The sequence below is a fragment of the Mesoplodon mirus genome (genome assembly GCF_964341445.2).
Source record: "Mesoplodon mirus genome assembly, chromosome: 12".
NCBI lineage: Eukaryota > Metazoa > Chordata > Mammalia > Artiodactyla > Ziphiidae > Mesoplodon > Mesoplodon mirus.
Window position 1 is genome coordinate 70,788,918 of NC_138988.1, and position 15,575 is coordinate 70,804,492.

At 49.8% G+C, this 15,575-nt stretch overlaps 1 protein-coding gene across 4 annotated transcripts in view; it reads right to left on the reverse strand.

Moving 5' to 3' along the window:
• BTBD9 (BTB domain containing 9) overlaps positions 1–15,575 on the reverse strand; it is a 420,550-nt gene that overhangs the window by 14,465 nt on the left and 390,510 nt on the right. For all 4 annotated transcript variants that reach the window (XR_014295455.1, XM_082637820.1, XM_082637818.1 and 1 more), the window contains exon 10: positions 9,341–9,419. Coding sequence is in view for 3 of the 4 variants with exons in the window: in XM_082637820.1 (XP_082493946.1) it covers positions 9,341–9,419 (79 nt within the window). In the remaining variant the exon portion in view is untranslated. The remainder of the gene's footprint in view (positions 1–9,340; positions 9,420–15,575) is intronic.

The window sequence follows — 15,575 nt, forward strand, 5'->3', positions numbered from 1 at the left end:
TGCAAACGGGCATCCAGAGAGGGGGCCTGTGGGCGGTCCTGACTCTGTTCATGGGAGCAGGGGTGGAAAGTGAGCCTGTCCTGGAGAAACTGGCACCTTCTCTGGTGGCCAAGTGGTTGGGGCTGGCCCGAGATGCCTGCCGCCCCTGCAGAGGTGCAAAGGGAAGAGAGGCTGGGATGCCTCTGCTCTTTTCACACAGACACTGGAGGTCGCTGTTGCCTGGAGGAGTCGTCACTGCCACGAGGGGCGGTACCGGGTGCCATGTGGAAACTGCCGCTTGTCCCTCGCACCCCTAAGCTCCTCTCCCCACCGAGCACTTCAGGCCTCCCTCTCGGTGGAACAGCCAGGTGCTGAGTTTCTCTTTGCTCAGAAGCTTGTGTGATTCAATTTCTTTCCTCCGAGCCTTCCCAAGACTGCGATACCCCTTGGAAAGGATGTGACCAAAGTGAATGAGGCATACAGGGCAGAGTCACACTACTGATTTATGCAAATCCATTACCCCAGTCGCCGCATCATTTTCCCTTCCCTTCTCGGCAATCATGTATCCCATTAGCCTGTTTGATTGCTGCTGCTCATGAAGGGGCACCTTCGCTGAACCAGCTTCAACGGCCTCTGGATCTGTCTTCCGAGAGGAGCCAGTTAAATTGGAATGTAGTCGTGTGTATGAATCCGATGCAGCCTGAGTCACATCCGTGTGTCCTTTTTTGTAGCTGCTGTTTATTATCACTCTGCCTTTCCTCTCTGGGAGCCATAATAATTCTTGACATGTTTGAGATAGTCTGGGGTGAACCCTGGAAAGGATGTACACAAACGTGCTGGCCCCTTCTTGGCGAACAGGCGAATTCCTTGGCTAGCCAGTTTGCCGCCTTTCATTAGAGGGATTCCCTGAGCACTTTGTTCAACGTGTCTTCAAGGTTTTTAAAAGCAGAGAAGCCTCTGCTAATTTTCCCAAGTTGGGCTAAGAGTCCACCGTGAACTGTAGCAGAAATCAGGAAAATTTAATAAATGTTGATCAATGACTCTACCTTGCCTTTCTGGTTTCTCCTGAGTAATTTTCACAGATTGCTTTCATGCCAACCAATACAAATAGGATTTGAGCCAAGCTTTCAACTTACACTTACATCTTTATAAAATAGATACCTCTCAATGATATCTGCCCAGAGGTCAGACACAGAGACGTGGCTTCTGAATTACACGCCCTGAAGACTTCCTCTCTCCTTTCGCAATGTGTGGTGTAGCAGCATCACACACACACTCAGCACTCAGCACACATTAACTGAGCCTGATGACAATGACAAGTACATCCTCTTACACTCATCTCAGGAACAAGTTACGAGTCCATCTTTAGACTGGAGAGATGTTTTATTTTTGTTCCTTAAAAATGAAGACCAAGTGTTTCTAACAAAACATTGCAAGTTAAAACCAAAGTTTCACGTATGTACATCTGAACAGCCCAAAACATGGTTTTCAGTTAAGGAACCCATTTCACAGGGAGACACTTCCAGTTTGTGAGCAACAACTTTTCAGCATTGCTTAGGGGTGACAGGATAACCCCATAGTTTTGCACAAGTATTTATTCCTACTAGGTATGGGAGTAAGCTTCTTGGTGACACTGCTTATATACAGCAACAGTTTTTTTAACTTTCCAATGTCACTTTCCCATCTTCACATAGGCCAGGGCACTCACAAATAACCGGAACTCCACTGCTTGGAAGGTTCTGGAAAACAGCCTTTCCAAAACATATCACAGGGACTTCCCTGGTGGTCCAGTGGTTAAGACTCCGTGCTTCCACTACAGGGAGCACAGCTTCAATCCCTGGCTGGCGAACTAAGATCATAAGATCCCACATGCCATATGGCCAAAGGAAAAAAAAAAAAAGAAAGAAAACACATCACCCCAGGTAGTCCCAGAACTCCCGACCACCGATTTTTATGTGTGCACACTCAAGAGTTCCAGGGAGTGATTCACTCCCTTGTCTTAATTAATTTGGCCCTAGAGTGGTAGAGGTATCTTTTTATTTTTGAAAAACTAAAACAAAAAAGGAGAAATGTTCTAGTTCCCAGGTAGAACCGGGAGACACGGCCTTACCAGGGCTCTGGCTCTCCCCGCAAGGCCGCGCGGGTGGCCCCACTGCCCTGGGCAGCTTTTCACTTCATCCAGGTGATGTGTCTGCTTTGTCTCAAAGGCTTCCAGCTGCAGGGAGACTGCAGGCCTGACTCACCGCTGGCTCTGCAGCAGGACATGGCTGGACATCATCCTCACCAGCTGGCGTCTCTATCCATCCCGCTGCCCGGCAGCCCCCAGGCCTCACCTGCTCAGGTGCTGTGTGCACCTCCTCCCAGGCTGGTTGTTTGGTGCAGGATTACTGCTGCTCCACTACAACAGGCATAAGGCTTGTGGAGTGTCTGGAACAATGACGTGCTCCCTGTTGTGTCACGTTCCCTCTCTTTTTCCAATAAAATCTTTCCTAATAGACATTTAAGTATAAAGATGCCTATTAAAGATGCCTTTTTATAATATATATATAATTTATAATTTATATATAATTTAATATAAATTAAATATTTTTCTGCTTTTTTTCTGTCTCACTGGGAAGGAACCTTTAAGATCTAGTTCACTCTCCTTATTTTAAAGACAAGTGTCCTGAGAGCCAGGGAGGTGAAGTGACTTGCTGGGGGTCACACAGCTGGTTGGGCATGAGGCTGGCACCAGTGCCAAGGTCTCCTGGTCCACACTGGACAAGGCCCCTCCCTTCCTTCCACCCACTTCTCTCTCCTCCTCAGCTCATTCCCTACATCCCCACCCTGTGCATTATGGCTGTGTCTCAGACGACATCCTCTGGAGGATACTGCTGGGGAGGGAATCCTTGGGGACTCAGGGAGTGACCAGACCTGGGGGGGTGGGGCCTGGGAAATAACTGTCACCAGGCCAGGAAGGAGCTTTTTTTTTTTTTTTTTTAAGCAGAGTCTGTTTCCTTCTTTTTGTTTTTTCTTCACTAGAGCTACATGTTGCTATGGGAACAAGGATGGCACAGGGAGCCCAGAGCCACTCACCGGCCTGACAGCGCCTGTAAATAAATTCTGCCTCACTCCAGGCTCGGCGCTGAGTGGTCCTGGAGGGCAGCTCAAGCAGCCACTTACAGACTCTCCATCCTGCTCGTGCTGGCGGTGCAGACCCTCCAGCGGCAAGCTCCCTGGAGCTCACGGAGGGATCTACACTCCCCGCCCTCCCAAGCCCGCCACAGCACAGCCTCATCCCTGTCTGCCCATCAGGATGACCTGATCCACTTTTCAGAGGCCAAAACCCCGCCTCAGGACCATCCCCATCAGCCGCCACTGCTCCGCTCACTCCACCACTCGGCCTCCACCAGCGCTGCTCCTCGCAGCATCCCCCCACCCCCACTCCAGGTGAAGGCGCCTTCTCGTGGGTTGACTTCTGTCAGGCGCTGAAGCTGCAACCCCACCCCAGGGAAGGGCCCTGCCTGGGTTTCTCTCCTGGTTCCAGCCCGGCTGGTGCACGAAGCCTGCCCGCAGGGACCATCTGCTCACCAGCGCCTGACTCGACGAATGGTCCGGGCAGAGCTGGGCTCATCTCTGAAGCTTTACCATTTATTATGCCTTTGGGAAGGCAGAGCAGCCTGGGTGTTAAGTGCCAACTGCCTGGATTCAAACACCAGGCGTGACTGTGTGCAAGTCACTGAACGTCGCTTAGCTTTGGTGTCCTCGGCAATTTATCCCTTTTGCTTAAACCAGAACATTTTTATTGTGAAAACCATGCACTAAAAGGTGCATGAAATACAAATGTATACCTTGCTGAATAACTATATAGTCAACACCAGCCGTGTAAACCACACGCAGGTCAAGAACCAGAAAAATCGCTGGCGCCCTGTGGTCCCTTCCTGATCTGAGCCTCCCTGCTGGAGACCACAGTCTGGCTTTAATAATAATCATTTCTTTTCTCTGTACACATCCTTAGATGTTACAACTTAGTTTTGCCTGTTTTTGACGTTTGTATGAACATAATCCTACTACATGGATTCTTCTGTACTGGCGTCTGTCCTTCAACATGCTGTAATGTTCATCCCTGTGGATCGCGGGGATGAGAAGTTGTTTCACTAAATCTTTTCCTTTATTTGGCTGCCTGATGGGGAAAGGGAGAGATGGACAGACAGACCGAACGATTCATCTGCTCACTCAGGCAGCAGGTACTCTCTGCTCACATGCCCCAGGCCCAGGCTAAGGCTAGGATACAAGACAAATACCACATAGCCTGTCTCCTCAGCTACATAAATTCAATACGTAAATGGAGACCTGAGAGCTGCCTACAGACCGTCGACCCCATCCTCACTCTCTATTACTGACTAGGCAAAGGCTTTCCCGCGGGTCTTTCCATATTGCAGAAAGTTAGCTTTTCCTACAAGTCCTTTCTAACCCCCGGGGCTGCTTGTGCCCCTGAGGTCTCTGCCTCCTAAAAAATCACTCCAGAACCTGTTCTCCAACCCAGGTTTCATCAAAGCCATAAGAAGAAACAGGCATAACCTCTATTTCTTTTAATAGACTAACGGATTGTCATAGGTCCACAGACAGACCTCATCTGGACCCAGCCTGACCTCCTTAAGGACAAAGCAGTGTGCCTTTGCGGCTTTGCTGTGGTAACTAGTGAAATGAAAATGAAGGGTGTGTGAGAGGAGCTGCATCAGAACTAGCACGGCCGCTGCACGGCATGAGTGGAAACTTCAGATCCACCAGGACCCGAAGGTGGTCCTATTGACAAGGCCATATCCAACGTCCTTCAGACAAGAGAGCCTTAGAAAGGGAAGCAATGCCTGACTCTCGAGTAGCTCGGAGTCAAGTAGCAGTTGAGGCAGGTGGGCTGGAATGACCTCGCGGTTGCACTGGTGACTGAGACCAAGAGAAAGTGATGGAGGAAACAGCCAAGGAGACCTTTTTGGCTACAGGCACTGGGAAGATTCAGATGAATGAAAACAACTGAAGGAGAGCAGGACGGAGGGGGCACTCGCTGAAAGACAAACTGACACGTGCCTGCCATCTAGTGCTAAGCGTGAGAGGAAGACAGAGGAAAGAAGCCTGCGAAAGGGCAGAGGGAGGATCGTATCCAAGGGCAGAGCAGAGAAACGTGAGAAGCACGCCCCAGGGAGGATTACAGAGCAGAGAGGAGGAGCAGGATGACAAACTCGCTGGTAGGCAACGAAAGGAGAATGTTCTAAGAAGTTAAGATAAATGACAAGGAAATGCTGAGTACACAAGGCGCAGGAGGTCACTGAAGCAAGTGGTGGAGTCTTTGGGAGGTAAACATTAGGGGAATTTATTGACAGAAGCCGTAAACGTAGCTAAAAAATTAAATGGATTCATTGCCGTGGTGCTCACAAAGGAAAATGAGAGACAGATGCCAGGAGCAGACATGCACTTCCCAGAGGACAGGGATGAAATGCTGAGGACATCAGAAGCGTGCCCAAACAGGTGATCAAGAAATCTGAACGTCCACAGCCCTCCTCGGCTGCGTCACCTGAGAGCTGGCCCTGATCCGGGGTCGGGTAGGGATCAGCGTGCAGCGCAGATGCCGAGCCTGACGCGGGAAGGCCTGGCCGGCTACGGCAAGACAGACACGTGCCCTCATCGGGCAAGAATTCCCCATCAGTTTTAGCTCTGGACACCTCTGCTATCCCGCTAGCAGCTGGGATGTCTGGAGGCGGGGGCAGTTCCTGAGCTGCCGGCAGCTCTGGCCACACACACAGGCCACTTTCCACCTGCTGCCCGAACAGCCGCCGGTCTCTGCTGAATGCTCTCAACCCTCAGGAGCTCCAAGCTGTGCTTCCCCACCGTGCCCTGCGAGGACGCCCCTCCCGGGTGGGGCAATACCTGCAGAAACCAGTCTTACCTGGGAGACGTGGCACATTTCTCCTTCCGCTATCCACAAAGACCATCTAACCTTCCCATGCTAGAAACCAATTCCATCTATGCTTCTTGAAATTCCCACACAGTCTCTGGGCTGGTAACATTCGGCATCTAAAGGGAAAGAGGTCCTGGCTCTGACTAAACCAAGGCCACTGGTGTCACTCAGCAAACAAGCAGGGCCAGACTGAGGCACCCCTGCCTCCGCTCCACTGTGAGGAAGAGGCTCCCTGACCGCTGTCTCCTCATGACACGGTGTTGGCTCCATGGGACTCGGGACCAGGGTTGTCCTGGACCCCCGCCTGCCTTCCCCGGCCATCGGCGCCATCACGGTTCCCAGGCCTGGCCTCCCCAGGAGTCCTGCCTGACCGACCCCAGTCACCCTCCTTCCCTCACACCTCTGACCTTTGCCCCACATCCTTGCCCTTCTCTAAGAATGGGGATATGACGCCCAGAACCCAGTGTGCTGCAGTAAAGAACGTTCTCTTTGAGGGTTCACTACATCCTTGGTGCTCTGTGAAATTCAACTCTTGTGCCTTCTTGTTTGTTCTGAGAATGACAGTTTATGGATCTTGTCTTATAATCCTGGTCATTGATTGGTTTATGATTTGAGATGTTCCCAGGTTGGCAACACTACACAGGCTTTTTTCCTTGATCAATAACCCACCCAATAAGGCAGCTGAGCAAGTTGCTCATCAGCCAAATATGACGGGTCACCCGTTAATTAGTGACCTAAGTCAACCCATGCAAACTGGCTGGTCCAGTCTTCAAACTGGCAGGTCCAAAGTAGCTGGGGCTCCCTGCACAGATATTTTTGTAAACTCATCAGGGAGAGGGGATCTTACACTCCAGCTTTAGAGTTCTGTAAGGGGAAGTTATTTTTCATCTGGTCTCTGAGGTGATGGGCTTGGGGCTGAGGGCTGGAAAAAGACTCTAACCAGACCTGCTCCAGTGCTTCTCAGCCTTCTCTGACTTAAGAATTCTTTCTGTTGTAAATGATAATTACAGAGTCCCATTTAGGAATTAAAGAAAAAAAATGTGTCTTTTTTTAATGCATTATATAAGAAACAAGTGACTGCAAATAAAAATATTTAATTTTAGCTTCATATACTATTATGTAAAGATAAGTTCAAATTGTTTTCCAATTTAGTAAGTAATACATACATAATTAATTTAAGTGGTAAGAAAAATCGAGATTTATTGGCAAAATTTAACAACTATGATGTTTGGTTTGGGGCTCAAATATATATTAAAATGCAGATTCAAATTTACTTTTGCTCCATTATCAAAAAAAAAGTGTTTTTATGACCTGATGTTTAGAATTCTTTAATTTTATGCTTTAAAAAATACCAGTTGGTTTACTTTTGTAATTTTCAGGTTTGTTTTGAAATGAAGAGGTAAGAAAACGTTTCAGGCTTCTGTTTATAAGCTCTTCTCTGCAAGAAACACATTGTGGGCGTGTATCATTTTTATTCTAAATAAATAAAAAGGCAAAATGAATATAAATTATCACAATATTTGCACTTCTTAAAATACTTTTTGAAGTACCAGAAGCACCTTGATGTGCCCTGGAGAATTCTGACTTGACAAACATAATGCATGAATCCAGGGCCAGCTGCATGATGTGTGGTGTGGGGCTCAGTGCAAAATGAAAATGTAGAGCCTCTTGTTCAAAATGGCAGGAAAAAAGCCTCTCCTTTGCTCCCACAGTGTCTCTCCTGACGTGTCCTGGGGTTTTCATTTGCTTTTTGATGCTGCGCTCGCTCGGGCTCAGGCTTGGGGGAGGGCCTTAGGTCAGGGCAGGTGCTCACGGCACCCAGGGCCCTATCCTGGGACTCGCACGTGGGACTCACACCAGATCCTGACTCTCCCCACAAGCGTGCGGGGCCCCTACTGGGAGTGGCGGGTGGCAGTGGCCACAGGGCAGGCTGAGGAGGGGGAGGCTGGGCAAGTCCATGCACCAGGGGTCAGGGGGTGGGTGGCTGAGAACCTGTCCCAGGAAGGTGAGGAGGGGTGGGGCTGGCCTGCAGGTCAGCCGAGGCTCCGAGCCCTGGTGGGCGCTCCACTGTCCCATGGCGGCTTCCCTTATAAAAGAAAATTCAAAGGTAAAATTGCCAAGACTATCAAGAGGGTGCTGGAGAGCATTAAACCCTAATCTCTGAGCCCCCTTCTGGGTACGGAGCCCCACGCAATAGCCCTGGTCACACGCCCAGGAAGCAGGTCCTGCACAGATCTGAGAAAGTTCATGTTAAGATGAAATTGCAGGACGGTTACTAATTTTCTGCCTTTCATTTATTACCTCGAGTTTCAACCTTACTGTTCCTATGACTGCGGTCTTTAACCAGCAGTCAGGTCGGTCTTCAGGGGTGCATGCTAAGCACATCTGACTGTAAAAGCACGAGCTTGATGAGCACATGGAGCCTACAGCAGGTCACCTGCCAGACTCCAACCCACCAGCACCGGTGCTTACTCTGCGCCCACCTGAGAAACAGAAAGGCTAAGTAATAATTAACTGACGGGGTGATTATTTTGCGTTCAAAATGGAAACAGATGGTCTTCTCATCTCAAACGGTGTGAGTGGAACCTGAGGTGCCTCTGTGAGCCCAGCGGGGATCCACACTGCTGAGGGGGGCAGTTCCGGCGTGCCTGGCGCGGCCCTGGGCTGTGCTCACGGTCCTGGTGCAAGCACTCAAAGCGCCCTCTCCTCACGCTCTCGACTCACTGCGGGCACTGTCCTCTCCTTTCTGATCTGGAGGAGCCCAGTACACTTCTCCAGAGTAAAACAGCATGTTTGAGGCCCAGGAACCTCACCTGCCTGCTGCCCTGACCGCAGGAGCCCAAAGTGGGGAGAATAACCTGCCCACTCTTCCCTCGTGAAATCCAAAGGTGGCGGAACATCCACAAACAGTGCAGCCCAATGGAATGGCTGCTGCCCCGGGATCCAGGCCTGGGCCTAGGTGAGGAACAGGCCAGGGAGGAAGAGGCTCACCCAAGAACACTTACGTGCAGGCTAGCACAGGACTGGGTGGCCGGACGGAAGAAACCAGCAACTGTGCGCCTCAGCTGCCCCACGGGGCTGGGGATCCTTGCACACACCGTGCTCAGAGGGCCCAGGTACCCCTGAGACAGCTGACATCTGGGAGGGCAGAGGACTCTGAGGACAGGGCGTTTGACCTCTCCAGGTCTCTGCAGAGTGGCTGGTAGGCGGAAGCAAAGCCGCAGGAGCTGGCTTCCATTCGCTGGTGAAGAGACACCCAGAAATGGTAACGATGTCCCCACCGTGCAAGAGCAGACTTTCTTTTGTCACGAGCTGTCTGAACAACAGGACCTTAGCGGGTGGAACAAACAGCTCCACTTAACTCAGGATGTGGCATTTACCTGTACGCCAGGAAGTATCACCGTGTCTTTCACGAAAGGGGACCCTTACCTCATTTGCTGTGTTGTGTGTTCCAACGATTCGAATGAAGGAGGCCGGCCGTCTTTCAAAAGTTACTGATTGCCAGGATCTGTGAGGAGAAGCACAAGCACTGCCTGGTTAGACCACCCAGTTGACCCTGCTGACAGCACGGGGCCAGCAGAGCCCAGTACGTGGACGGGGAGGGCCTCCTGCGGTGTGTGTGGGGGGGACAGGGCTCCACCCACTGTGGGGGCAGGGGCAGGAGCACACGGTGTTCCCTACAATCTCATCAAAGACGGCGCCCTGCCCTTCTGCGGAGGCTACAGGATTCTCATAAAGCTCGACGTAAGCGTGAAGGGCAGACTGCGTGCGCGTAGTGACAAGCGTGGGGCCAAACAGAGGAGTGACCAAGGCTGGGGGAGTTCATGAAGTAACAGGGCCACGATGGGGCTTCCCTCAGAGGGCTGTGGGCTGAATGGATGCGTCCAGGTGGGGGCAGTGACTTCGCTGGAGAGCCCTGGGAGGAGGAGGAGCTGAGGCACGGCAAGGGGAGGACGGGGCTGGGCGGCACTCGCTGCAGTGTGAGCCCCAGGCTCCTGTCTGAACCCCTCACCCCACCCTCTGCGAGTGGTGGCACCTGGGGAAGAAGAGGCAGTTTCTCCACAGGCCTCCCCCCTTCAGCTCTCTCCTTTTCCCACTTCCAAATATGTCCCCCAAACACTTTAGTCTCTGGACCAGCCAGTCTCCGGGTGGGCTCAAAAGCAGCCCCACTATTTTAAAAGCCATTCCTCAAGGATCAGCAGGGGCTGGGCCAGTTCATTTAAAGCCCAGCCGAGCGGGCCCCAAGCCGCCCCTGAGAGGAGGCAGTCTGCTCCCGGTTTACCGCCCAGTTCATCAGAACACACGGGGAGCTCAGCATCCACAGCTGCAAACGCCAGTAATACTTTCATAAGAAATGTGAGGAGTTCACAGTTGTTGCATCCCTCCTCTGTCCACACAGTGGAAGTGCCAGCTGCTGGGAAGCTGTTTCCTGTAATTGTCTAATTACCAAGTAATGCTACTAAAGAAAATACACGTATTTGCGGTTTGTTTTTCCCCCTTTGCTTTCAGGTGTTCCATCTTCTCTCTCTCTGTGAGCTTCCCACTGAGACCGATTCACTGCTGCCTGGACACCAGGCCCCTTAAGGTCATTAAAAAAGTCGTTACCATCCTGTGTGCAAAGTCTGTGCCTCTGGAAGCATGTTTCTGGAACAGCATAAGAAATATCACTCTCTTTGTAAAAAGGCTATTATTCATACATGAAGGTGATGCCATCTGGCCATCCCCAGGGCCTGCACTCCTGGCCCATTTTCTCAGTGTTTTGCTCCCAGACCCATGCAGCTCCCTTGGAAAGCCTGTGGGCCAGGGTGGGCCTATGAGGAAGGCCCTGTGGGGCTTCAACTCTGGGCCTGGGCTCGCTCCCACAGGCCTCGGGGTCACTTCTGAGCTAAGCAGGGTAACTGAGCGCAGATCTGCATCCTTCCTCCGGCAGGTCAGGGGAAGTTCCTGCCGAAGTTCCTCCGGCAGGAAGGTCCACGCTGCGAGGGCATCAGAGTCCCATCCCTGCTGCTAATGCAACAGGCAGCACACACCAAAGCTGGTCCACCCTGCTTCTCAGACCACCCCTCCAGGAAAGGGAAACAGAACTAGGCAGGGCAAGTGACCTCAGATGGTGACAACTATTAGGTTCAGCCAGTTTCACAAACAGGACTGGTGTAGAGAAGGGGGCGGGAGTGGAGCAGACAGAGTAAAGACTTTTCTTCTTAGATTTCTAGTCCTATGCTAATCCAAAAAATCGCCCAGTGCTTCTGGACGTGAAGGTATAACTTGACTCTGATAAGCTCATGGTACTCGACAACATGCTCAGGGCTCTGAGAGTGCAGACAGGCCCTTAATCATTCCCTCTGTGGAAGACCTCTCCTCCCTCCGCAGTGTGGAGTGGAGGCCAAGGCCCTGAAGGAAGTGAGGGTTCGCTGTGAGTCATCCTGGGCAGAGCCAGGCCTGAACACCAGTCTCCCTTTCCTCACCATGGCCCCCTCGGCTCCCATCTCCTGCCCCAGCCTCCGTGGAGGGCCTGGGCTGGCACCACCAGCCCCCACCTCTGCTGGGGGAAGCAGGGCTGGCAGGGCAGCAGCCTGAGAAGGAGGGAGCATTTGTGGAGTAATAAGATCAGAGGGCTTCAACTTAATACCAATCCTCCATTACCCTGCATTAATATCTAATCACATTAGAGTTCATTTTCACTAACACAGCCCGAGAGTTGAATAGATGATTTCATTTTCAGCAAACTGGATATCAACCCCAAGACCAAAATACGAGTAGGAAGGGCAGCTGGTGAGGATGAGATAATGAGCATCTCTCCCTCCAAAATATCAGATTCCATTTCCCCTGAACTTTTTCAAAACAACTCTCAGTGCTGCCCAGTGCGGAAAGGATAAGGCGGCATCAGGACATTGTCACATCTGAGCCACATTTGTAGTCAGGGTGCAACCTTGAGGAGGGTTCACGCTTCACAGGGCCAGGACACCATCACCACCACTTAGGCTACACAAAAGCTCGACTGCCATTTTTACTGAGCTTATGGAGAGCTGTATAAATATTCCTGCTCGCCCAGGACTTAGAATCTCTTTAGTAGGCAACACTCCCAGAAAGACAACAGAACAACAGGGGTGTAGCACCACTCAGTTCAGAGCCAAGACTGGGTGCTGGGAGGAAGTGTCTGAACAGGAACAATGGGTGTCAAAAAAATACGTGCGGGTCTTTGCTCTGAGCACCTACCCCAAACAGAAAAACCCACACGGGACTGAAGTCCCAACTCTGGCACTTGCCATCTCTCCAGCTGACAAGTCATGCCTGCTTTCTGAGCTGTAGTTTCTTCATTTGTCCAATGCTGATGGAAATAATACCACTCCCTCGGTTACAAAAATGCATCTAGAAAGAGGTCCTGATTATGTTAAAACTGTAAATACCTATACACACATGCATTCAAAGAGGGATGTCTACAAGAATGTTTGCCAAAATGTTTGGATGGAAGAATTTCAAGAGACATTAATTGTACTTTTGTACTTTTCTGTATTGTTTGAGTTTGGTAGAATGTATATGAAAGCATTAGAAAAAAGTACCTATCTTGCCTACTGCCCAAGGCTTTAACACAGATCGTGTGACATGAAGCAAGTGAAAATGCCAGCACTGTATTATTATGTAAAATATTTCCAGTTGAGAGGATCACTGGGGGACAGTCAAGACAGCAGGTTTTAATCATGGCCTTTCATGAACTAGAGGTAGGATGGCAAAGTGGTTGACAGCATGGGCTCTGGAGTCAGGCTCCTGGGTTTGAATTTTTACCCGCTTTGTGACCTTAGGCAAGCTGCTTAACCTTTCTGGGCTTTAGTCTCCTCTCTGTAAAATGAGGATAATAAAAATACCTATCTACATTTTTGGTGTGTGAAGATTAAATACATTAGCAAATGTAAAACACCTAGAACAGTGCTGGCACAAACTAGGCTCTCAGAAACACAGCTGATATCGTTATTACTACCGTAATTACCAGCCAGCCACATGAACCTGGACGAGACACACCGTTTTCCTGGGCCCCATCTGTGAGTCACTGAGTTTGATGGTGTATGATTTAGTGACTACTGCAGAGGTTCCCACCACCCTCCCATCAGCACCCATTTCCTGGAGGCAGACAAGGTAGCTGGGCTTTGAAGGAATTAAACAAGCATTTGTTGAATACATTCTTGAGGTTGGTACCTGCTGGGTGTTATGGGAAACATGCAAGATGTAGTGCTTGCCCTAAAGAAGCTTAGGATCTCTTTGGGGACATCAGCTATCCTTCCATGAACTAGTCGGAGAACAATGCAAACAGTACTGTGGTCCCAACTCATAAACTTGCAGCGTTCCAAAACTTCCCTGGTAATTGGCTATTTGAAGCTTGGAAGCAATTTTTCCAGAGAAATAAAGCTATACATTTCGATTGAGTTACTCGGCCCACCCATAAAACTCAATTTAACCCATAATGAGGCTGAAATACTATGTATATGAAGTTTAAAAATGGAAGGAAAAAATGTTGTTGTCGCCATAGTAGTAATTAAACAAGCCAGAAAAACAAGTGATTTAAAACAATCTCTCTAAAGCTACTGCTTGAGGAATGAGGATTAAATACTGTAATGCATATAAAATCCTAGGGCTGCAGCTGAAATATGGTAGGTGGTCTGTTAATAAGGAGAATGAAAAAGTGGGCCAAGGACTGTCCTTCTAAAAGCCTATTCGGCCTGCAGACCACCATGTGGTTTACAGAGTGCTTCACAATCGCTGTGAACATGCTACTCATGAAAACATATATGCTTGTAAAATGTTTTTTTTACTATTCTGGGAGAAGATATGCTGAATTCATGATAGTGGTTGTCTCTCAGGAGAGGGTGAGGACTGGGGTTTGCTGATGGGGAACAAAGGATACTTCAACACCAACTGGAATGTTTTATTTCTTTGATTAAAATAAAAAGACAAAGCGTGAAAAATGTTAACTACAGTCAATTCTGGGGATGAGTATGTGAGTGAATGTTACAATACTTTTCATTCTTTTCTGCATTTTAAACAGTTCTTAAAATAAATAAAAAGAAAGAAAGAGAAGAAAGGAATTAAAATGGTGTCTGTGTTTATGTCAGGGGAAAGGTGGAGTCAGTCCCTCGGTGGGGCTGGGGGTTTGCCGGGGGGACGCCAGGTCCCAGGACAGCGGAGTCTGTCCGAAGCAAGCAGAGGACAGGAGAGCTGCCTGGTTGGGGAGGAGGGTGCGGCTGCCCTCTGTGAGTGCAGGGCTTGTGAGAGTGGCTCTGGGTGATGAGAGCACCACACAGGCCCTAAGGGCTCAGCTTAGAAGGGCTTCCCGTCCTAAGCCTCATCCTGCCTTCTCTGGGGATCCTGCAGATCCTGTGGCAAGGGTGCCTGGTCTTTTCAGCTCTGAAAAATTACGTGATTTTGCTGCCTACGCTATAAAGGGAAAGCAAATATCAGACTTTTTCTGCAGCACACGTGGTGGACACCAGGGAGATGGCCAGGAGTGTCTGGCCAGGGCCAGACTGGCAGTTAAACATAGCAAATTGAACACACGGGTCAAGCTTTGCTCCCTCCACTAAAAGGGCAGTAAGAAAATTTAATGTATGTTTCATATCAAATATATGTGTTACAATACACACACAGAAACACAAAACAAGCACAAAGAAAGCATGAGGAGGTGTCACCATCTTTCTCTGCCAAAACCTCAGAGAGAAACACACAGGAAGCAAGCGAATTCACACTGCAGACCCTTGAGCTACCAGCTACTTCTGAAGGTGCGGGGCAGGCAGGGGGCTGGTTGAAAACAGGTAAAAGGAGCAGATGGACTCCTCAACCCCCCTCTCCTTCTTCCTGCACAGCGGGGATGAGCCCTTTTCCACCTCGGCAGAGACAGGGATTCCACTCTGGAGTCTGTGAACAGAGAGGGTCTAGACTCTGGGACACCATGCACAGCAGAGGGTGGGACCCTGCAGGGGTTGAGATCGAGGAACACACAGAAGTGAATATCCCAGATGGCAAGACTTCCAGCCCCCTTCCCTCCCTTGGCTTTCAGGCCGCAGTGATCCAGGCTTAACCCCCAGGCAGGGGACTGGAGGATCCCTCTGAGACTCGGACCAGCCCAAGAGGAAAGACCTAGAGATACTGAGCTACCTTCCTCCTCTCTGTCCCTCCATTCTTCCTTCTGTAAATATTTATCAAGTGCTAATGAAGAAGGCCCTATTTTAGACTCTGCCCTCAAGTAGCTTACTTTCTAGTGGGAGAGAGAGACAAATAAAAGAAACAAATATATCAGAGTTAAAGAAGGGCCATGGAGAAAAATAAAGCAATGTAAGTAAACTGAGAGGGTCACGCCTCTTTAGATAATGTATTTAAGGAAGTTCTCCGGTAAAGTAATAACCGAGCTAAGACCTACACAATGGAAGAAATGGCCATGCAGATCTGAAGAGCATTTCCATGAGAAGGAACCGAAGGTGGCCAGTGTGCTGGATCTGAATGAGCAGGCAGAAGTCTCCCAACGAAACGCCTAAGCCCTGTCTGATAACCTTGAATGAAGTCCACAAACCCGCCTGCACTCAAAAAGCTTTCTGCCTGCTTTCTCAGTGCCTAACGCTTAATGGCAAACAACCAGTCAAAGATCACCAAAGACTCTAACATGAAAGATAGAGACCAA